Source organism: Pelophylax lessonae, assembly GCF_965119305.1.
Source record: "Pelophylax lessonae genome assembly, chromosome: 1".
NCBI lineage: Eukaryota > Metazoa > Chordata > Amphibia > Anura > Ranidae > Pelophylax > Pelophylax lessonae.
The window spans coordinates 874630741-874654885 of record NC_138768.1 but is presented as its reverse complement, the minus strand read 5'-3'; the positions used below and the strand labels follow the sequence as shown (position 1 = coordinate 874654885).

Below are 24145 nucleotides of genomic sequence, written 5' to 3'. Positions count from 1 at the left end.
TGGAAGGAGGCAATTCCACTATAAAGTCCAAGGACACAACTTCCCATGGAGTTTGGGGTATTGGTAGACTGCATAGTAGCCCGGATGGTCTCGTAGTGTCAATTTTGGACCTGGCACAGACATTGCATGAAGAGACGAATTTTTGTATAGATGTTTTCATGTCAGGCCACCAGAATTGCCTGGTAATCGGATTAAGAGTCTTTGTCATACCCATATGTCCTGCCATAGGCACATCATGCGATAATTCCAAGATCTTGGTGCGTATGGTAGGTGGTATGTAAAGTTTGTCGTTGTAGTAGAGGAAGCCTTCTGCATCAGTATTTAGTTGTGGTGGGGGTGAATCCAAACTTATACCATGCAAAACCTCTTCCTTCAAGGAACGGACAACTCCAATAATGCGTTTGTGAGGTATTATAGGAACGGAAGGGATTTCGAAGTAGTTTTCTTCAGTTAGTCGTGATAGTGCATCCGCCTTTTTGTTCTTATCTGCAGGTGTGTAGGTCACTAGGAAGTTAAACCTTAGAAAGAATAGTGACCATCGTACCTGTCGGTGAGAGAGAGTTTTGTTAGTCTGAAGATATTGGAGATTTTTATGATCCGTGTATATAAGTATTGGTAATTGGGTGCCTTCGAGTAGATGTCGCCAATTCTCCAGAGCCAATTTTATAGCAAGCAGTTCCTTTTCACCCACGGGGTAATTTATCTCTGGACTGCTTAGGGATTTAGAAAAAAAGGCGACTGGATGAAGTGGTGAAGTGTGGGTTGGTCGTTGGGAGAGTATTGTTCCTACTGCCATGTTTGACGCATCTACTTCCAGAATGTATTGGAGGGATGGGTCTGGATGGCGTAGTATGGGAGCAGAAGTAAACCTTGTCTTTAACAGGTGAAAAGCTTCATTTGCTTCATCTGACCATTTGAATGTTTTTTTAATGCTAGTGAGCTGTGTGAGGGGTCTCACAATGGCAGAGAAGTTTCTAATGAACTTCCTGTAGAAATTCGAAAATCCAAGGAACCGCTGTAGCGCCTTGCGTGTGGTTGGTGTAGGCCAATCCTGAATGTAGGATATCTTACTCATGTCCATCTCGATTCCTGTTTTGGATATGATGTAGCCTAGAAACAGTACCTCTTCTTTATGAAACAAGCATTTTTTCAGTTTCACATAAAGGTTGTGTGCAAGCAATCTCGATAATACTAGTCTTACATGTCTTATGTGTTCAGACAGGGATAGTGAATATATAAGTATATCGTCCAGATATACCACAACACAGACATCTAGTAAGTCTCTGAAAATATCGTTTATAAATCGTTGAAAAACTGCAGGGGCGTTGCATAGCCCGAATGGCATTACAAGATATTCGAACAATCCGTATCTGGTTCTGAATGCAGTCTTCCACTCGTGTCCAGCACGGATTCGAATGAGATTGTATGCTCCTTTCAGGTCCAATTTTGAAAAATAGGTAGCTCCACGCACCTGCTCAATGAGCTCAGGGATAAGCGGTAGAGGATAGCGATCTTTTATTGTAATAGCATTCAATTGCCTATAGTCGATGATAGGCCTGAGACTTGAGTCCTTATTGCGGACAAAAAAGAGTCCTGCTGCTGTGGAAGAAGTGGAGGGTCTAATAAAACCTTTTTCCAAATTCTCATCCAAATAGTCTTTGAGATGGGAAAGTTCATCCTGTGAAAGAGGATAAACATGACCGAACGGCAATTTGCTATTTGGGAGTAGATCAATGCTACAATCATAGTCTCGATGGGGAGGTAGTGCTTGAGCATTTTTCTCAAGAAAAACCTCAGAGAGATCCTGATAACATAGTGGTGCAATCTCATCTGTCACCACAGACAGGATCTTCCCGAAAGACGGGAGGTTACACATACCCTCGCAATAGCTAGAGAGGAAGGCCAGGGTCCGTTCCTTCCAATCTATGGTTGGTTGATGTGTGTGTAACCAGGGAAGTCCCAACACAATGGGAAAGTGGGGTGAAGGTATTAGATCGAAGGTAGTGGTCTCCATATGAGACCCGTTAGTAGTGACTAGGAGTGCCTGTGTCTGATCAGTGATCGGACCAGAGGATAAAGGAACACCGTTAATAAGACTCACTGAGACAGGTTTAAGTTTAGAAATAATAGGAACTTTATTTAAAGCAGCAAAACGTATGTCAATATAATTTCCACAAGATCCTGTGTCAATCATGGCCTTAGTAGTAATCCTGTTCTGGTCCCACTGTAATGTTAAGCAAACAGAAAGGTAAGGGTTAGTGATTGAAGTTGTCAATCCCCCTAGGAGGACATGTGAAGACTCACCCTTCTTTTTGTAGACTAGGGGACAGACGTTTATCTTGTGATCCGGGGATGCACAGTACAAGCAGAGATTACCAGATCGTCTTTTGGCTCTTTCCATAGTTGATAGAGGTGGGCGTATGGTTCCTACCTCCATAGGAACGGGGTCAACAGACGAAATCCGAGAATAACTGGATAATGGCATTCCCATTTTCTCAGCCTTTCTTTCTCGTAGTCTTCTATCTATGGTGATACTGAGTTGTATCAATGCATCCAGGGTTTTTGGCAGATCCGCTCGTGCGAGCTCGTCTTTAACGGCCTCTGATAGGCCAAGCCTAAATTGGGTTTTCAGAGATGCATCATTCCATTCTGAATCAAGGGTCCATCTCTTGAATTCTGCGACAAAGTCTTCTACAGGTCTCCTACCTTGTTTCAAGGATCTTAATTGAAGATCGGCAGTACTCTGCCTATTGGGATCATCATATAGGCTAGTGAGTTCTGCTAGGAACAAGGCATAGGAGTTGAGAAGCTGGTCGCTTTTCTCAAAAAGAGAGTCTGCCCAGGCCCGAGGATCGCCTGTTAGGTAAGAAATAATAGTACAAACCTTAATGTGATCAGTAAGGTAGGTACAGGGTTTTAGCAAAAAAAGTAACTCACATGCGTTTTTAAATTCGCAAAAATTTTTGCGATCGCCTGTAAATACCAAAGGAGGATTTATTTTGGGTTCAGGGGACTGAGCAGAGGTAAGTTGTGTCAGTCTAATTACCTGCTGCGACAGAGCCTGATTGTCTTCTTTTAATTCAGCAAGTGCGTGTATTAACGCAGTTACTTGCTGTTTTAATTGTGTCATCTGAGTGGTTATTTCTGCTGAATCCATTTGTGGTTCGTTCAATCTGTAACGCTCCTGCGTTTTACGTATGATGTGGATTTTCAGCTGCAGAAATATTCCACTTCAGTAGTCATGTAGAGAAACGCTGAGACACCAATCCCAACTCCCAATGACTCAACATGTGTGGATGATCTCAATTCAGCAAGTAAATACACACACTCAATAAGATGTTTCCTAGAGTGACTTATGTATATAGTAACACAGTGATGATAGGCTGAAGAGACAGGTTGGGTAGAGATGGTAGATGACAGACACTTGAAAGGAAATGTTCTTGAAAGTAAGATAGTAGCAGATGGGATGCAGATAGGTTTAGCAATCATGTATGGTAGCAGATGACAGAGTAGCAGGTGGACATACAAGAGATATCAACCCAGTGCAAGAACAGGTGGTAGTAGGCTCAAGAGCTAGCAATCTTAGATAATGCAGATGTAGTAATAGTCCTTAGTATGCAGAGCTAGATAGTGTAAGCTTTAGTATGAAGGTTATAGAGGTTTCCCCTGTGGGGTACTTATCACTAATAGCAATGTAGCAGAGGAGAGGTTCGGCAAGAGCGGATGATCCGGTAGCGGGATACAGGGATCAGCGCAGCGTGGTTCCGACAGCGAGGTATGCTTGCAAGCATGAGAGCTTCAAGACAGGTTAGCATCAAGGCACAAAGCAGTTTGAACGAACACATGTGAGTGAGAGCCGGCGATCTAAATAGCCATCCAGTCCGGCGCTCAGTGATGACAGCATCAGTCTTAAAGGTGTATGCGCACCTTACCAAAAGAGAATGGTGGGGCGCATACACTTATGAAAGAGTAATTAGGGTACCCAAAGGTACCAGAACATTACACAGGGACACATTCAGCAGATTGGAAATTTATCTAGGATATTCTAAGCCCACTGACAACTCCTTATAGAACAGAGTAATTTTTTAAATCAAACCAAAGGCCTGTTTATTCAGCAATAACTGACAGAAAAAAAGTATTAAATACATTTTTTTTAATACAAACAAGTCTTTTTTTGGCAATATTGATTGTATTTGTTATGCAATCAGACAAAAATGATTTATAAAAAAGTTTTTTCTTCTATTTTTACCCATGTTAGTATAAGTATACATTTGTTTTTTTTGTTTTTTTTAAATAAGTAGTTTTACTGAAAATGAAATGTATACCTTATATTATATGATATGTCACATTAACCACCTAAGCCCTGGAAGATTTTATCCCCTTCCTGACCAGGGGGTATTTTGCGATTCGGCACTGCGTGACTTTAACCGACAATTGCACGGCCGTGCAACGCTTTACCTAAACGAATTTGACATCTTTTTTTTCCCACAGAGCTTTCTTTTGGTGGTGCGATTTTTTTGATCATGCACTATAAACAAAAAAAGAGCGACAATTTTGCAAAAATAACAATATTTTTCAAATTTTTTTATATGAAATTCCCCAAAAAAAATGTAAAAATCAAAATTTTTTAACATTTTCAGCCAATTTGTTTTATGCTACCTATGTTTGGTAAAAAAAAATCGCAAAAAGTGTATTTTGATTGGTTTGCGCAAAAGTTATCGCGTTTACTAACAAAGGGAAAGATTTTTGTCATTTTTGTTGTTTTTTTTTTTACGCGTAATGGCAGCGATCTGCGATTTTTTTTTGTGGTACTGCGACATTGTGGCGGACAGATCGGACCCTTGACTGACATTTTTGACACTTTTGGGGTTACCAGTGACATTTCTACAGTAATCAGTGCTATACATATGCACTGTTACTGTAAAATTACACTGGCAGTGAAGGGGTTAACTTTGAGAGGGAGGGGCTGTGTGTGTCCCTAGGGACATGATTCTAACTGTGATTGGCTGTGGCTTGAGCTGTAGGAACAATGATCAACGGTCCTACATAGTAGAACCATATGATCATTGTTTCTACACAGGGGAGAATGACAGGTGGCTTGTTTACATTAGCCGCCTGACTTTCTCCCTCTGCAGCGACGGTCGCAGAGTGACCAGCGGACATCGATCCGCCGGTCACACGCGCGGGGGGGTTCGTGACCGCGCGAGAGCGGGAGCGCGCCTCCGGCGGTGCACGCTCGCTCCCCAGAGCCTCACTGGCTAGTGACATATATATTCGTCACTTTGCCTGTGAGGGGCTGACCGCTGCAGTATATCTACTTGCGGCGGTCGGCAAGTGGTTAAGGGCTCATGTACACTGCAGCTCAAAGAAGCTGCTCCTACAGGCTTTTGAGCTTCTATTCTTTTCTGCCCGAAAACACCCCTCCATGCTAGCCAATGTGTCAATGCACACTATGGCTTTTTCAGGATTTTACAGCCACCGCCAAACTCGAGTTTTTGAGAGGAGTTTTCGTACAGAAAAGACGCCTACATGCCCAAAAACTTGTGAAAGTGTGAAAACGATAAAAAGAAGCTCAAAGAAGGGCAAATAAGCTTGAAAATGCACAAAAAAATAAAAAATAAAAAAAAGAGAAAATGAGCTGAGGCAAGGGTTTGTGAAAATAACACTTATAAATAAATAAAAAAGCTCAAAGAAGCTCAATAAAAACATGCAAAAGAGAAACAAAAAAGAACAAGTTTTTCAAGATTTTAGGCAGAGAAATAAAAGCTCAAATGCCTGTAAAAGCAGTGGCACTAACATGATATTTCTGGTGCATTTGGAAAATTTGTTTACAAACAAAAAATAATTCTATTTTTTTTTTTTTCAATCTTTGCACAATTTTTAATAACATAAAATAAAATAAAATAACAAATATAATGAAGTCACTGAATAAAATAACAAATATAATGAAATGAAAATATAATAACAAATATAATGAAATGAAAATATCAAACATTTCAATTTCAAAAGTAAAAAATTTAGAAGGAAAAAAGCTTAAGGGCAGGGAGGAGTCAATTAGGGCTGAATATATTAAACCAAGGGGTTAGTAAGGGGTTAAAAAGGAATGGGGACCTTAGTTTTGGTGATCCTGGTGACAAAGATGGCAAAGAAAAAAACAATTGACAAGGGTTATAAACAAAAAAAATATTTTTTTTTTTATTGGCTGAGCCAGATGGACTTGTGTCTTTTTTCAAGCTGACTAACTATGTAACTATGTAAGTTTTGCATTTAGTTACACTTTATTGACACGTTCATACTATCTGCAAGTATCAACAGTGTATCTACATTTTGACAGCTCCTCCTGCTATGTGATCCATAGAAAGTAGAAGGCATTTTTTTGGGATCTTTGCAGTCAGGAAAAACATCTGAACTTGTGTATAGTGGTACTGTGCACAAGTTCAGATGTTTTGCCTGCCTCCAAAACCCCCCAAAAAATGCCAGCAAAAACACACCTGGGCATTTTTTTTTTTTTACGCTAGCGTTTTTTTGGCATTTTTTTGGTGTGATAGTAGCAGAAATATATTACTGTAAATTATTTCATTAGCGCAAGCATTTATTTCTGCTACTATCACACCTATATATGTCTAGGGGTATTTATTCAGACATATATGTCTATATATACCCCCTATACACATGTTCAGATGTCATGTCTGACATCAAACATGTCCTCAAAAAAGCACTGGCAGTGGCAGCCCCTGCAGCATAAAAAATGTTTGGCTGGTGAGAAGCCATATGGGTGTGCCGAAGCAATTCAGAGAAATGATAATTTCTCTATAGCGGTCACCCTGCTATGGAAGGGTTTTGTCACCCTGCCATAGCAGTCACTGCCAGTTAACCCTACACTACACTACGGTCCCCTGACACTTAACACTTTCCCTACAGAAACTAAATTTTTGCATCTAACTAAAGTGTAAAGGAGCACTCTAACTACACTAGATATCCCTTTCCTCACACTAATAAATAGCTAAATGACACTTTTAAAGTAAAATTAACAGAACTGCTTCCACTCTCTTCCATGTCCAGTATAACAATGCTAGGAATATGGCGGGGGCGATCTTATATACTGGGGGGCATATTCACTAATGATTGGTCTAGGGACCCCCTAGTCACTCCAATCACATTCCTAGCATTCTCCTGCCCCCTCAATTGGCTTTTGCTAATGGTTCTAGTCCAATCACGGGCTTTTAAAGCCCATTTCCTGAAGCATTGCATTTTGGGCGGTTCTGGTTGCCGAATTCCGAACTTTTTGGGTAAAAAGTTCTAAATTCGGCCGAACCTCGAACACCCAATGTTCGGGCCGAACCGATGGTGGACCCGAACCGTTCGATCATCCCTACTCTCTACCACTCCTCCTGACAGCAGTGTCCTCTCTATCCTTAAACTCTCTCTGCTTCACCCCTCTTCTCCACCCCACAGCTTATATATTTCACCCTCACTTCTGTCCTCACCTTATTACAGCACTCACCATCTCCTGCTACTTCTAAATCCACACGCACACAAATCCTCCAGGACACTGGGGCATGTCCCTTCATATACTGTAAATCACACTCTCATATTACCACCCTCACCTTTCTGCTTCTCCTAACCTCTGGAGACATATCCCCAGACCCTGGGCCTCCATCATTTACCCGTGCTCAACATACCACTTACCCTGCACCCTCTGGCTGCAGCCACACTCAGCACAATCTAGTTCCCATCTCTCTTCTTCCCAAGACCAGACTCCCTTTCTCTTGCGCCTAGTTCCCATCTCTCTTCTTCCCAAGACCAGACTCCCTTTCTCTTGCACCCTTTGGAACGCCTGCTCTGTCTGTAATAAACTTGCCTCTCTCCATGACCTTTTCATCGCTAACTCATTTAATCTACTCGCCATCACCGAAACCTGGCTTCACGAATCTGACCCTGCGTTTTCTGCTGCCCTATCCCAAGGTGGTCTTCTATGGACTCACTCCCAAAGACCCAATGGACGCAAGGGAGGGGGTGTCGGGATCCTTCTAGCCCAACATAGCACCTTTCAGGTACTTCACCCACCTCCTTCTCTGTCACTCTCCTCATTTGAGGTACACTGCATTTGTCTTTTCTCCCCTGTTTCTCTAAGGATAGCTGTGATTTACCGCCCCCCAGGACCAGTATCGACCTTTCTTGATGACTTCTCTGCCTGGCTACCCTACTTTCTCTCTTCCGAAATCCCCACAATCATTCTTGGCGACTTCAACATCCCTATTAATACTAACACTCCTGCCACTTCCAAACTTCTCAGTCTAACCTCCTCCTTTGACCTGAAGCAATGGATACATGCTTATACCCACTCTGAAGGCAATATCCTTGACCTTGTTTTCTCCCACCTATGCACTCCGCACAACCTTTAAAACAATCCTTTCCCTCTCTCTGATCATTACCTTATTAGTTTCACTCTCTCCCTCTCCTCCACCTCCTCTCCCTCCAGCTACCTTACAGTTACCCGCAGAAACCTACGCCATCTCAACCCTTGTCTTCTCTACTCTGCTACCGACCACCTCTATGACAAAATTGCACCCCTGTCCTGCACCAACCTAGCCACTTCTCTCTACAACGCTTCACTCTTAGCTTCCCTGGACACAGTCCCCCCTCACCGCACACGGAATCAGGCCCCGACCCCTTCAACCTTGGCAAACAGATAACACTAGAAGTCTGAAAAAGCATAGCCGTGCTCTTGAGCGCCTATAGCGTAAGACTAGGTCTCAGAAGGATTTCAACCGATATAAATCTGCCCTCCAAAAATACAATTCCTGTCTCCACACTGCGAAACAGACCTATTTTATCACTCTCATTAACAGCCTGTCATCACGCCCCCGGCAACTCTTCGATACCTTTAATTCTCTACTCCGTCCTCCACTACCCCCTCCCACCAGCTCACTCACTGCCCAGGAGATTGCCAACCACTTCAAAACAGAAGATTGACACAATTCGTAAGGAGATCACTGCTGTTCAGATACCTTCCATGCCTTATGCTTCATGTCCACAGGTGCGATCATTACTTCCCTCATTCAACCCCGCCACTACAGATGAGGTTGCTAAACTACTTGCTAACATCCACTTAACCACCTGCCCTCTGGATCCTGTTCCCTCAAAAATGCTACGTTCACCCTCTGGCCCTATTCTACGCTCTCTAACCCACATCTTCAATCTCTCCCTCTCTTCTGGCATCTTCCCCAACTCTCTAAAACATGCACTAGTCAGCCCCATACTTAAAAAGTCCTCACTGGACCCAAACGATCTGAACAACCTACGCCTTATTTCCTTATTCCCCTTTTCATCCAAACTCCTCGAATGTCTAGTCTACAACCGACTCTGCGACCACCTTGCTGAGAATAGCCTCCTTGATCCCCTTCAGTCTGGATTTCGGCCTCAACATTCCACTAAAACTGCTCTCCTAAAACTGACAAACCAATGGACACTATTCTGTACTCCTACTTCTGGACCTTTCTGCTGCCTTTGATAAGGTTGACCATCCCCTCCTCCTCAAAAAACTCCATGCCTTTGGTCTCCGTGACTGTACTCTTCACTGGTTATCTTCCTACTTATACAACCGCACCTTTAGCATTATGTACAATTCTACTTCCTCCTCTCCTCTTCCCTTCTCTGTTGGGGTCCCCCAAGGCTCTGTTCTTGGACCCCTCCTATTTTCAATCTACACCTCCTCTCTGGGTCAGTTGATAGCTTCCCACGGCTTCCAATACCATCTATACGCTGATGATACCCAAATCTATTTATCCACCTCTCAGCTCTCTCCCTCAGTCTCCTCACGTATCACTAATTTACTATCAGATATATCGGTCTGGATGTCTCACCACTTCCTCAAACTCAATCCATCCAAAACTGAGCTTATAATTTTTCCTCCACCACGTGCCCCTTCCCCTGATTTCTTTGTCAATATCGATGGCATTACTATCAGCCCATCCCCGCATACCAAGGACTTAGGTATTGTACTGGACTCTGAACTCTGCTTCAAACCCCACATCCAATCGCTGTCCAAATCTTGCCGCCTCAGCCTCCGCAACATCTCCAAAATACGCCCCTTTCTAACCAAAGACACAACAAAGCTCTTAGTTCACTCACTGGTCATTTCGTGCCTCGACTACTGCAATTCCCTTCCCATTGGCATACCTCTACACAGGCTATCCCCCCTTCAATCCTTCATGAATGCTGCCACCAGACTCATCCACCTTACCAATCGCTCAGTGTCCGCTGCTCCTCTCTGTCAAGCCCTCCACTGGCTTCCGCTCACTCTCAAAACCTCCTGCTCTCTAGCTCCCTCCTCACCTCCTCCCATGCTCGCCTCCAGGACTTTTCTAGAGCCTCTCCAATCCTATGGAACTCCTTACCCTTATCTGTCCGATTATCTCCTACTCTATTAGCTTTTAGGCGATCTCTCAAAATCCTTCTTCTCAGAGAAGCCTATCCTACCCACACTTAACAAATATACCTCCATTTTCTCCATCAGCCCATCCCCCACGGTTATTGCCTTTTGTTTCACTTGACCCTCCCTTCTAGATTGTAAGCTCTAACGAGCAGGGCACTCTAGTTCCTCCTTCCTGTTTTGAATTGTATTGTAACTGTATTGTCTTCCCTCACATTGTAAAGCGCTGTGCAAACTGTTGGCGCTATATAAATCCTGTATAATAATAATAATAATATAAAAGCAACAGTTTCTACCAAGCATGTCAAGACTGCAAAAGCAACAGTCTCCACCGAGCATGGCAAGACTGCCAAAGCAACAATTCACACCAAGCATGGCAAGACTCTACCAAGTATGGAAAACTTCAGGAGCAACAGTCTCCGCCACAAATGGCAGGATTCCAATAGCAGCAGTCTCCACCACGAATGGCAGGATTCCAAGAGCAGCAGTCTCCACCAAGCATGACATGACTACAAAAGCAACAGTCTCTACCAACAATGGCAAGACTGCAAGAGCAACAGTCTCTATTAACCATGGCAAGACTACAAGAGCAACAGTTCACACCAAGCATGGCAAGACTCAGAAATCATCTCTACCAAGCATGGAAAACGTCAGGAGCAACAGTCTCCACCACAAATGGCAGGATTCCAAGAGCAGCAGTCTCCACCAAGCATGACATGACTAAAAAAGCAACAGTCTCTACCAACCATGGCAAGACTGCAAAAGCAACAGTCTCTACTAACCATGGCAAGACTGCAAAAGAAACAGTCTCCACCGAGCATGGCAAGACTGCTAAAGCAACAATTTACACCAAGCATGGCAAGACTCAGGAACCATCTCTACCAAGCATGGAAAACTTCAGGAGCAACAGTCTCCACCACGAATGCAGGATTCCAAGAGCAGCAGTCTCCACCACGAATGCAGGATTCCAAGAGCAGCAGTCTCCACCATGAATGGCAGGATTCCAAGAGCAGAAGTCTCCACCAAGCATGACATGACTACAAAAGCAACAGTCTCTACCAACCATGGAGAGACTACAAAAGCAACAGTCTCTACCAACCATGGCAAGACTACAAAAGCAACAGTCTCCACCAAGCATGGCAAGACTCAGGAACCGTCTCTATCAAGCATGGAAAATTTCAAGGGCAACAGTCTCCACCATGGATGGCAAGATTCCAAGCTCAAGGGTCTCCATCAAGAATGGCAAGACCAAGAAAGAATGGCAAGACCAAGAGCATCAGTATCCACCAAACATGCAAGCCACCATGAGGAAAAAGAAGAGCGGCCAGCAATTGAATGATGGCTTGTTGAACACGTTTGTGTTGTTTGGCCACAATCCTTATAACTGTTGCATCAAAAGTGATAATGTAACCCAAACTAGTCGATGGGAATCAAAAATGATAATGTAACCCAAACTAGTCCACGGGGAACTTCACAAAGCAAACATTTATGGAAGAGCTGAAGCAACACACAAAAAAGAACATCAAACAATATGGTTTACCGATATCTCAGTTTCACTACTTTGGGAGTCAGACAAGGGAAAACAACATATAATACACTACCATACAACCTAGAGAAAATACACAAAGAAAAGATAATTGCAAAATATAATACTGGTGTACACAACATTGTTGTACACCAGCTTGTCATTTTTTTTATCTCGAATGTCCTTTAACACCACAATATTCTTTTAGATCATTCACTGATGTCTTTAAAGCTCTATGAATGTCCTGATTCCTTAGAGTGTAAATGATGGGGTTTAACATGGGAAGCACAAAAAAGTATATAAAGGTGAGTCCATTATAAACGTTGATACTCAATGTATCAGACAGTGTCAGTGCATATGTCGCAAATGGTATTCCGAAATATAAAGTGACCACCAGGAGATGGGAGCTGCAGGTGGAGAAGGCTTTCCGTCTCCCGGCTGATGACTTCATCCTGAGGATGGAGATTATGATCAGTATGTAGGACAAGGCAATAAACCCAAAAGGTAGATTAAGCAGATAAGTTATCACCCATCCATATATGTAAAGGGGTATTGTGTCTGACATAACACACACTGGAATAGAGAAGGCAGTGTATTCACAAAAAAAATAATAGATGATGACAGGGGCACAAAATTTTAAACACATAAAGAAGTAAAAAGTAACTGATACAACAGCAAATGAAAACAACCAAATGCCAATGACAAGGTACAGGCACAGTCTGTTGTGCATGAGAGCAGCATATCTCAATGGATGACAGATCGCCAAATATCGGTCGTAAGACATCAGAGTCAGCAGAAAAGTCTCAAAGACTAAAACAGCGATCACTACATTTATCTGGATGACACAATCAACATAAGGAACAACGTTTCTTCCCCATATTATGTTTTGCAGTACGGACGGTTCAACGCTTGTGGTACCAACAAATTCGCAAAGGAGTAAATTGCTGATCAGAAAGTACATGGGGGTGTGGAGACGAGGGCTTTTCCATATTAGAGAGATGATCAGAAGGTTCTCAATGCAGGTAACGGTGTAGATAATCAATAACAGAAGGAAAAGCAGAATTCTGTATTCTTTAAACCCATCAAACCCAACGACCAGGACTTCTATAACAATTGTTTCATTCCTTTGACGTGACACCTGTGAAAAAGTGATGGTTAATATTTTAGCACCCAGCTTGACATGTAAAGCTTAAGCATATCTGAACCTATAAACAAAAATGTAATTTATTGCAGCCTACTAGTTCTTAGATGTTATTGTTAGGGATGATCGAACTTTTGAAAAGTTCGGTTCGACCAGAACACCCGAACCTCCCGAAAGTTCGGCCCGGATTTCAGAACCCCATTGAAATCAATGGGACCCCGAACTTCGGTAATCAAAAAACACCATTTTGAAGCCCTAAAACCCAATAACTGCCATAGCAGTCAGTGTCAGTTAACCCTACACTACACTACACTACGGTCCCCTTACACTTAGCACTTTCCCTACAGAAACTAGATTATTAAATCTAACTATAGTGGAAAATAGTACCCTAACTACACTAGATATCCTTTCCTCACACTAATAATTGCTAAATGACACTTTGAAGCAGAAGTAACAGAACTGCTTCCACTCTCTTCCATGTCCCTGTATTACAATGCTAGGAATTTGGCGGGGCTATCTTATATACTGGGGGGCGTATTCACTAATGATTGGCCTCAGGACCCCCTAGTCACTCCAATCACATTCCTAGCATTCTCCTGCCCCCTCAATTGGCTTTTACTGATGGTTCTGGTCCAATCACAGGCTTTTAAAGCCCAGTTCCTGTCCCATTGCATTTTGGTCGGTTCTGGTTGCCGAATTCCAAACTTTTTCAGCAAAAAGTTCGGAATTCGGCTGAACCTCGAACAGTCAATGTTCGGGTCGAACCGATGGTCGATCCGAACCGTTCAATAATCCCTAGTTATTGTGTGGTGATGGTGACCTTTTTCTGTCCTTTTTTCCTTTATTTTCACCTGGTGGTCCTGCCAGTAACACAATTCCTGTCCTAGGGCATCAATCCTCACTCACTGTGCTGGATCTATGGAGAAGCAGCATTGTCATTCAAGAACAGGTTAGGACTAATAAGCATGGAACCACCACTCACCATACCCGATCCTAGTGTGGATGTATTCATATTAAATCCTCAGTCAGTCAGAGCTTGATTATAGTGGCCCTATGATCAAGCCCCTGTGAGTGGGGCAAAACATGTCAGGGGGCATGACCAGAGGAGCCGCATTGACTAATGCTTTCACATGTATACATCCACACTAGGATCGGCTATGATGAGCAGCCGGTAATGGGGCCTTACACCTCAGCCTGGAGAAGCACCACCAATCGCTAACATCCTTATTGTCAGTAAGGACTCAATAACCGCTCCTTTGTCTTCTCAATAAATGAGAGGGTGGGGATGACAAGGCAGATCGTAGGTGGAAACAACAGCAAGAAATGATGTTGTCCAGGGGAAAGGGCAGCATGCAAAGTCAGGGAGGGAGCAGCTATCCTATTCCATAGGAACGCACTGCCCCACAGCCAGAGGCCATTACTATTCACAGAGCCGGTCCACAGAACTCTGGTACTATTTTTTTTTTTAATACCACATGTGTAGCCTCTGCTGTCAGTGTGTAAAGAAATTCCTAGATATGGTTTGGTAGTCAGAATGGTTACTCTCGTCATTCCTCACTATACCGATATTAAAAAAAAATAAAATATAAATATATATATATATATATATATATATATATATATATATATATTGTATATATGTAGCCAGGGGCTGTGCTACAGCAATATTGAGATGGAGACATTGCCTTTTATTCTAAAGCCGAGCAACCCATAGACTTCTATGCAGAGCACATAGAGTCCTGGGAGTAGTCGTTTTTAGCGGCAGCCGTATTATAGGGATTCTAGGACAATATCCCCCCGGACAATATCCCCCCTGGACAACATCCCCCTAGAAAATATCCCCCCCCCCCTAACCCTATGTCCAGGGGGATGTTTTCCGGTGGATATTGTCCGGGGGATGTTGTCCCGGGGGGATATTATCCGGGGGGATGTTGTTCCGGGGGGATTATGTCCAGGGGGATGTTTTCCTGGGGTATATTGCCCGGGGGATAATGTCCGGGGGGATATTGTCCTGATACCATAATAGGATGAATAGAGTCAATGGACTACAGATCTCTACGGACACTGTGCAGTAGGAGGAGTGGAGAGAGGATTTTTGTTAAACTGCCTGGGAAAATTCTCTTCCTCTTGGTGCTAAGGAGAGAGGGAGAGCTGAGCACATCTATCCGAGTATTCATCTGCCAGCAGGGATACAAGCCTGATAGTGATGAAAACTGGGGAGAGCGCAGCACCTCCCACATCACAAATCCTACACCACTGCTTCAGAAAGGCTAAAGCGTCCACTCACCCTCTGCCTCCCACCACTTATCACTGAAGGCTTTCAAGGAAAGTCTGAGGGGGGCCCCCTTCTACAGCGAGTGTCCATAGTAGCATCCCAGTAACTGGTGAGAGGGTTATACACCCATTATTGTCACTGCTAGCAGAGACTGAGCCAGTGAGAGCAGGACACCAAGTGTACCCAATTCATACCGCACCCATTCTACACTCTATTACAACCATATAAAAAACTCACAGAGGGCGCACCGACCTAGTGCATTATCCTGAGACAATTTATTGTACAAAAAAATGGTAAGCATTATACTCACAATGTTTCAATAGTTAAAAGCACATCACAGATCTCAGCAAGTTCCATCCAATTGTATCAACATATACAACAGAAACTGAAGACCCTGTGGGCTGACGTGTTTTGAGGAATTCCTCTTCTTCAGAGCCACCTCTGGTGAAGAAGAGGAATTCCTCGAAATGCACTAAATCGGTGCTCCCTTTGTGTGTTTTTATATGGTTGCAATATTGTAGACTTCTCCAAGTTTTTGAGGGGCGCAAGACCATGGTTATCCGCTTTTAAGTGTATTGGAGATCTAAACATACCCATCTGGAGGGGCCATTTTCCTAAGCGCAGGAGACATTGTGTTTGTGACCACACGCTATACTGCACTTATTCTAAACCTAAACTGCACCTTTACCAATCCTATACCACATTATACTGAACTTTTACAGCATTCTGAACACTACCTTGCACCTGTGCCAAGACTATACCATACCTATACTGCATGCAGGTTACCTTGGATTGTCATCAAGAGCAAAGACGTTGCTAAAGGGCCCAACCGATAGCCGTCAGAAGAACATCTCAAACGACTCTCTTCCAAAATATTTATTCGGCAAGCTCCTTTGTTCCCCTGCCCCTTCCACTACCATCCTAATTTTATTTTGGACAGTGCATTTCAAGTTGGTCTAGGATTAGCATTGACACTATAAATGTGCTTAGGCAGCACACTGTAGTTTAAGTACTCGATAGATTAAACTTTGCTACTGCTCGCTGCAGCACTTGATGTGGCCTTGCTACTGTTTATGCAAATCTGGAAGCCTAGACCTTCCTGTTAATAACTTTGTATGCCAAATTGTGTTAATACCATCGTCAATCCATTTCATACTTGCCTGGCTACCAACAATATCGAGTGACAATATATTACGTTTTTCTTTGCTACCTGGTTTGATGCCTATTTTCTTTAATATAGCACTACCACTGGGTACTAAGTATTTCTTCAGTGATTTCCTATGCTATTGTATGCTTGTACATGTAGCGCTACCCCTGTAGGAATGGATGGAAATAAGCCCAGGTTCTTTTTCCCAGTAATTGGCCCACAGCCAAGCACACAGTCACTCTTTGGCTCAATGACAAGTCCAGGGGTGTTCTTTTTGGGCTTTTTTTTCAGAGGGGGGGTTAATTGGATAAGGATGGGGAATTAAGTGGAATACTCCAAAAAAAACTATGTACAAGATGAGAACACTAAACTTCTTTCAGTAAAACTGAAGTAAAAATCCATGCAAAAGCAGACTATTGACCTAGCTTTGAGGTAGTAGTAGCCCAAATGTCTCCTTTGAGCAGAGTCCCTTCATAGAAAAATATATTGCGGAGACCGTTCTGAGCAAGAAGCACGCTGCCAATGGGTTGCTACGTACACCCCGACTCCGCCCTAAGGGCGGGAGGTCGGAGGTATTTATGTTGCTGCCGAGCCATCATGGTCACGCCCCCGGTGAAGAAGTCGGAAGTACGAAACGCGTCGGAGTGTGACCATGCGGCGTAACCATACCTGTGTACAAGGAGCCCGGACACCCGGAAGGCGCACGGTCCACAGCGTGGAGCCTGGACCCCGAAGGGTGCTCATCTCCTACATTCATATATGCGGATGTTTTTATTGGATACATGTGAGTTGAATACTTACTTATTTATTTGTGTGAATAAAGTGGTCAAACGTTATCACACTAGTGGAGTATTGTTTCTCTCCCCATATGTTGCTGAGCTTGATTGATCAGCTGTTGCTGTGCCTAGTCGGGATTGCTGAGCAAAGGCTTTCACTACAGGCTTGTATTGCTCAGTCACGAGAGTGACTGAGCCAGTGTAGCTGGTGAGTGTGCATTTCTTCTCCCCCTTCAAGCACGGTGGTGGATATGGTGATCCTTGACAACTACACACGGCTACTAACATCCCAGGATTAATGATTATGGACTGATTACTATTACTACTATTATTATTCCTGCTGTTCGGGTGATATCTATTGACTGCAGTTGGACTGTGTTGTTTATTAGCAGTCAAGATTATACATATTAGATGGTGATGACTGGTTACCATTTTGCGCTACTGGAGTATATATATTATATATTTTATATATTATCTATCATTCCATTGTTTACATTCTGTTGGGCTTGCTTGCAGCAGCTTGGCATTGCATGCTATTGCTGAGCTTGTCATCTACAAAGACCCCCAAATCCTTTTCCATCCTGGATTCCCCCAGAGGTTCTCCCCATAGCGAACTTGCATTCATATTTTTAGCACCCAAATGCATTGCTTTACATTTTTTAACAATAAACCTCATTTGCCATGTAGTTGCCCACCCCATTATATTTAGGTCTTCTTGTAAGCTTTCCACATGCATAGAAGTTATTGCTCTGCTTAACCTTGTATCATCTGTAAATATTGAGATATTTATCCCATCCTCTATATCATTTATAAATAAATTAAACAGAATTGGTCCCAGGAGAGATCCTTTAGGGACCTCACTTACCACACCGGACCATTTAGTACACGCTATGTATCACCACTGTTTGGACCTGCCCCTGTAGCCAGTTTTCAATCCAGGTACTCACCCTATGGTCCATACCGACAGACCTCAGTTTTTAAAGTAAACGTTTGTGGGGAACTGTATTACATGCCTTTGTAAAATACAGATACACCACATCCACAGGCCTTCCTTTATCTAGATGGTAGCTCACTTCCTCGATAAAAGATTGGCCTGGCAAGAACGACCCTTCATGAATCCATGCTGATTACTACTAATGATACTGTTTGCATTAGCAACATTTTTAATATAATCCCTTATCATCTTCTCCATTAGCTTACATACTATTGATGTTAGACTGACTGGCCTTTAGTTTCCAGGGAACTATTTCGGGCCTTTTTTAAATTTTGTGGTAAATTATAAAAGATTATATTGCACTGATGTTGCATAGATACCTAACATGTCAAGATTTTAAATTTTGCACACCCAAGAAATTGTTAACTACAGTACCTTCCTATACAGGTTACCGGTTTAGAGTTAAACATGAGTTCTGGAGTTAGAATTATTACTCTCACGCTAACATTCACAGAGATTTACATATGTGTGCGGGATCTACGTGTCTGTTTGCATTTGCAAGTGAGCACTGGTGGATCGGAGCATGTTTTTTTTTTTAAGCATTTTTATTAATCTGTTTGAATTTTTGTTAATCTTGTTTTTTTTTATTCAATAAAACAATACTTTTTTTTCTATCAACTTTATTGCTATCACAAAGGATGAACTACTTCCCATGTGATAGCATGAGTAGTGACAGACCCTCTTTATGGAGCGATTAGGGATCTATGAGACCCCTGATCCCTTCTCTGCCCTCCAAGGCAGCCAATCAAGCACAGATTGGTGTGCTGTGGGGGCACTCAGCGGGGGGAGGGGCCAGGAGAGCCAAAGAGGGAACCAGGAAGAAGAGGATCTAGGCCACTTTGTGCAAAACCAACTGCACAAAGCAGGTAGGTATAACACTACATATACATAAACAATGTATAAAACCAACTAAAATTGGTTTTAAAAGGATTCAAAATGTGTTATTATAAACACATAATAAAATCGCAAAATCCTATTGTAAATACCATGTATACATGTATGTGAAAAATAATAGAAAATAGCAAAAGTGCATAGTGCAGAAAAATGTGCAAAAAAAGTCTTTCAATATAAGTCCAACAATACTTCCACCTTTCAATGAAAAAAAGTGCAAACTAAATCACTGAATAAATAAGTCAAAGTATAAGTATAAGTCAAAGTATCCAAATCTGGATGATGAAATTGAAATGATGAAAGAGAGACAATTCTGTGATCCACAATAGAAAGAAGGAAAAGACATCGCCAGTGCTCCAATCACCAATTATGAAAACTTGGGAGCGCTTACCAGAAATAATGGACTCTTAAACCAATGGCAAAGATTAGCATGAGCATTGGGTATAAAAACTTGCTGAAACCACCCTTGATGTATGTTTTTGACAGGTAACCTTCCCAACTTCCGGAAGACAGCGCCGTGGCTCCGTCCCTCAGAGGTTCTGTCCCCTTTCTCCTTCCCCTGCCGTCGAGCCAATAAATTGCGCATGCGCAGGAGCAGTCAGCTATGAAGCCGAAAGGCTTCATTGCCAGTTTCCCTTAGAGTGAATGGCAGCGGCAGCACCCGGCAGCCGATCCAAAAATCTGCTGTGGCGGTGACATCGCCGGGTCACTGGACAGGTAAGTGTCTATATATTTAAAGTCAGCAACTACAGTATTTGTAGCTGCTGACTTTTAATTTTTTTTTTTCCACATCTGGAACACCACTTAATGTTAGCTTTACAATACTTAGTATGTAGAATACCATATCCCTCAAAGATAGAAAAACATGTTTGGTGCCCCATCTAGTCTCCTGGTGTAGAACAGTCAGCAATGGATAAAAACATTCCAGCCCCACCCGTAAAAAAAAAAAGTAAAAAAAAAAAAACAGGAAAAACAAATACCAAGTAATGCCACTGTACATAGAGTGCCGAGTCAATAGGACCCAATGAGACAAAAAATACCCCTTAATATAAGGGGAGTAGAGTCCTCTCTGGGCCATTTTGTGGGGGCCATAGTGCGTCCCTGAGGGCAAATATTCCATGCAGCTTAAAGCGTTCATGTGAACTTGTAGAACACTACGACGGTTTAATTCCAACCAAACAGGTTAGGCGAACAGGAGCAGGCTATGCAAGGAAAAACCAGAACAGTCATAGCCTTCTCTGCCAAATAGCCCAATTCAGATCAGAAAGCCCCTATGTAAGAAAGAAAAAGGGCAGCTCATCATCGGTGGCAGTTGAGCCAGATTTCACTCCTCTCTGTCAAGCCAGTGCATAGCGGAGGTAGGGTTATCAAAAAAATGTGAAGAGCCATCAGCTATGATCTTTAGCTTTGCCGGGTACAGCATAAAGTATTGCACATTAAGTGTACATAGCGTTTTTTTGATATCCAGGATTTCCCCCTTTGCCTCTAGACTTCCACTGAAAAATCCAGAAACAATGAGATTTTCGCATTATCTATTTTAAGAGAATCAGCTGTTCTGGCCTTTGACAGGATGGAGTTGAGAAGGCTAAACAAAAAAGGACGTAGTAGGGCTCCCTATGAGGTGGGCGCGCCGAAATCATATGCGCTCTCTCTCCACCACAAACAAAGATAAAAAGGCATCCTGGCCAAAGGTATTAGTCAGCCATGCTTCTATAACTGCTACAGGGTTCTTGCCCTCCACCTTCTCAGGAATACCGACTGCACGCACATTATTTCCGCGAGGGCGGTTTTCCATATAATCCAACCAAGATGCGTTAGTAGAAGCCACTGATTGAGTATATCTAACAACTCTTTGTAGAGGCTGCCAATCATCCTCTAATGTACTGAGGCGCCCCTCCAATGCAGAGGTTCGCTCCCGTAATTTCTGCATGTCTTGTCTCACTAATGAGATTTCCATCTTCATGCCCTTCACCTCCCCTGCAAGGTCCGGGAATGGATGTATTACATATGTTGACAGCAGTCAGGATGTCCCTAAGAGTAGATTCAGGATCTGAGGAAGGGAGCATGCCTCCCGAAACGCGTCAGAAGTCCTAACACAGGGACACATCCTTTTCACATGAGGTGGACTTGTTTTATGCAATTTTACTCTTCATGTTTGTGAGTATGTTTTTGGCATTCAATAAATTCTTAGAAGGTGTCCAAGGGTAATGTACTAGGTCAGTGATGGCGAACCTTGGCACCCCAGATGTTTTGGAACTACTTTTCCCATGATGCTCATGCACTCTGCAGTGTAGTTGAGCATCATGGGAAATGTAGTTCCAAAACATCTGGGGTGCCAAGGTTCGCCATCACTGTACTAGGTGCTTGCACCTCCTTTCTTGTGTTTTCAGTCTTTGGAGTTTCCCCATCTGAGGAGAGCAGCACGCCTACTATTCCCGATAGAGTGAGTGCTTGGGACATTTAGCTGTCTGGAGAATTAGGTTCAGGATCTGTGCTGGCCTACAGGCCAGCCGCCATATTGGAAGCATATTGCTGTGCAGAATGTTTACTCACATGTGAGTCCCATGAGTAACCTCATACTCATTGCCTCCAGGAGCAGCCAGCTGAGGTGGTTAAGGATCCTTGCCAGCCTTGGAGAAGAGGCGCTAAGCAGCCTCCTTTGCTGAGCGGGGCAGGAGGTCGCCATCTTGACCGGGAGTATTGGGCAGAACACGAGGGCCCTGTCCTCTTTTAGCCATGGGAGGACACAAATATAGTCAGCCAGAGGATACAGAGACACAGGGGCAGCTGATGGTGTTAGTCCCAGATTGATACAAGGCAGGATGGCGGTGCTAGATGAAGGATTCTGCAGGATTCCCAGCGGAGAGCTCTCAAAGACACGTCTCACTGCATGCCTCACTTGGCCACGCCCCCAATCCTAGCACCTATTTAGTAGGGTGCTACAGTGACAAAATTATAGAGAAAGAAAGCGTCACCATTAAGGCCAAGTTGCTACTACTTAAAGCTGAGTGGACAGCATGGCGTTACAATGGTGGTCAGCAAGGAAGAATGGTGCATGTGCAGTTACATTAGTGGCGATCAATAGAGAAGCATGCTGTGTGTGCAGTTACATTGGTGGCAGTCAGTGAAAAAGTGAACTACTATGATGGTGGTCAGTAGAGAAGAATGCGGTGTGTGCTGTTGCATTAGCAGCAGTAAGTGGAGAACTTACCAGTACAGTGATAGTTAGGAAAAAGGAATGCTGTGTGTGCCATTGGTGGCAGCCAGTAGAGAAGTATGCTGTATGTGCTGCTATACTGACAGCAGTCTGCAAATAATGGAACTGGTACAGTGGCCGTTAGGAGAGAATAATGTTGTGTGTGCTGTTACATTGGTGGTGGTTAGTAAAGAAGTATGCTGAGTGTGTTGTTACATTGGCAGAAGTTGGTGGAGCAGTGAATGGGTACAGTGGTCATCAATGGCGAAGAAGGTTGTGTGTGCTGTTACATTTGTGGTGGACAGTAGAGAAATATGCTGTGTATGCTGTTACATTGGCAGCAGTATCTGAATAAGTAGACCGGCACAGTGGTGGTCAGTGGAGAAGAATGCTGTGTGTGCTGTTACATTGGTGGTGGACAGTAGAGAAAAAAGCTGTGTATGCTGTTACATTGGCAGCAGTATCGGAATAAGTAGACCAGCACAGTTGTGGTCAGTGGAGAAGAATGTTGTGTGTGATGTTACATTGGCAGCAGTTGGTGGAGCATTGAACAGGTCCAGTGGCCATTACTGGAGAAGAATGTCACCATTGCTGTTACATTGGCAGTCAGAGTCAGTCTAGGAACAAAGTGTAAGGGTAGAAGAATGGAGCAGAATGTTGTGTGTGCTGTTACATTAGATGCGGTCAGGAAAGAAGTGAATCGGTACAATAGCACTTAGTGGAGCAGAACGTTTTGTTAGATTACATTGGCAGAGCAGTGAACAGGTACAATGGAGGTCAATAAAGAAGAAGAATGTGTGAGCTGGCAGTAATAGCAACCCAGCTCTAGACTGACTCTGACTGCTAATGTAACATCAGAGTGGAGAGCACAATGCATAGAAAGCACCAGCATGACATCATATTTTACAATATCCATAGTATATATATATATATACACCAGTACTGGTATTGGTATTTCTCCCTTTCCATAGAGCAGTTTTGATCTTTCAGAAGCTGTGTGTAAAAGCCATCCTTCATACAGTGACATTAGCAGAGTACTTACTGTGTTCTTGGCACTGTTCACCTCACTATTTATCCTGGGAATATAAAGATTTCTATTATAATAATCATCTTCCTGAGTATGTTGGAGTCCTCCATGTATGCCCATACTCCGGAGAGGTTCAGCTGAGCGTTACATCCGATGACTTCTCACATCACCTTTTATATACTTTTCTGATCAATTACTTTGGTGGTGATCAATCCCAATGGGGGCCAATCATTTCCCAAAGGTAATCATTAGTTTATTTTTGATACTGAAAAAAAAAAAAAAAAGTCTTAGCATACCAAAATAAACATTTGATTTCATCATCCTAAGCAAGAAAACTATCTAAGAACAAAGAAAGTAAAGAGAAAACGGTTTATGGAAGTTTGTAATTTCCTATACCATTATCTGAATATTATTTTTATGTAAGGATCCTTTTTATGTAAAAACTGCTTAAAAAATGAAAGGAACACTTTGAAAATACATCAGATCTCAGCGGGGAAAAATCTCATGCTGGAAATCCATACTGATATGGACTGGGTAATGTGTTAGGATCTATACTGGTATGGACTGGGTAATGTGTTAGGATCTATACTGGTATGGACAGGGTAATGTGTTAGGATCTATACTGGTATGGACTGGGTAATGTGTTAGGATCTATACTGGTATGGACTGGGTAATGTGTTAGGAACTATACGGATATGGACTGGGTAATGTGTTAGGATCTATACTGGTATGGACTGG

At 42.9% G+C, this 24145-nt stretch overlaps 2 protein-coding genes across 2 annotated transcripts in view; both read right to left on the bottom strand.

The window, feature by feature from the left end:
• The window catches only part of LOC309545654 (olfactory receptor 2A12-like), a gene marked incomplete at both ends in the record, with an annotated part of 487251 nt that extends 463724 nt beyond the window's left edge, over positions 1–23527 (bottom strand). Inside the window, one exon of the mRNA XM_082244925.1 lies at positions 23429–23527. Within this exon, the coding sequence (XP_082101051.1) occupies positions 23429–23527 (99 nt within the window). The remainder of the gene's footprint in view (positions 1–23428) is intronic.
• On the bottom strand, positions 12130–12921 carry LOC309544861 (olfactory receptor 5V1-like; the record flags this gene model as incomplete). Its single annotated transcript, XM_082243851.1, has 1 exon — positions 12130–12921. One exon carries the CDS (start codon positions 12919–12921, stop codon positions 12130–12132), a length of 792 nt encoding a protein of 263 aa, XP_082099977.1.
• Positions 23528–24145: the final 618 nt, after the last annotated feature.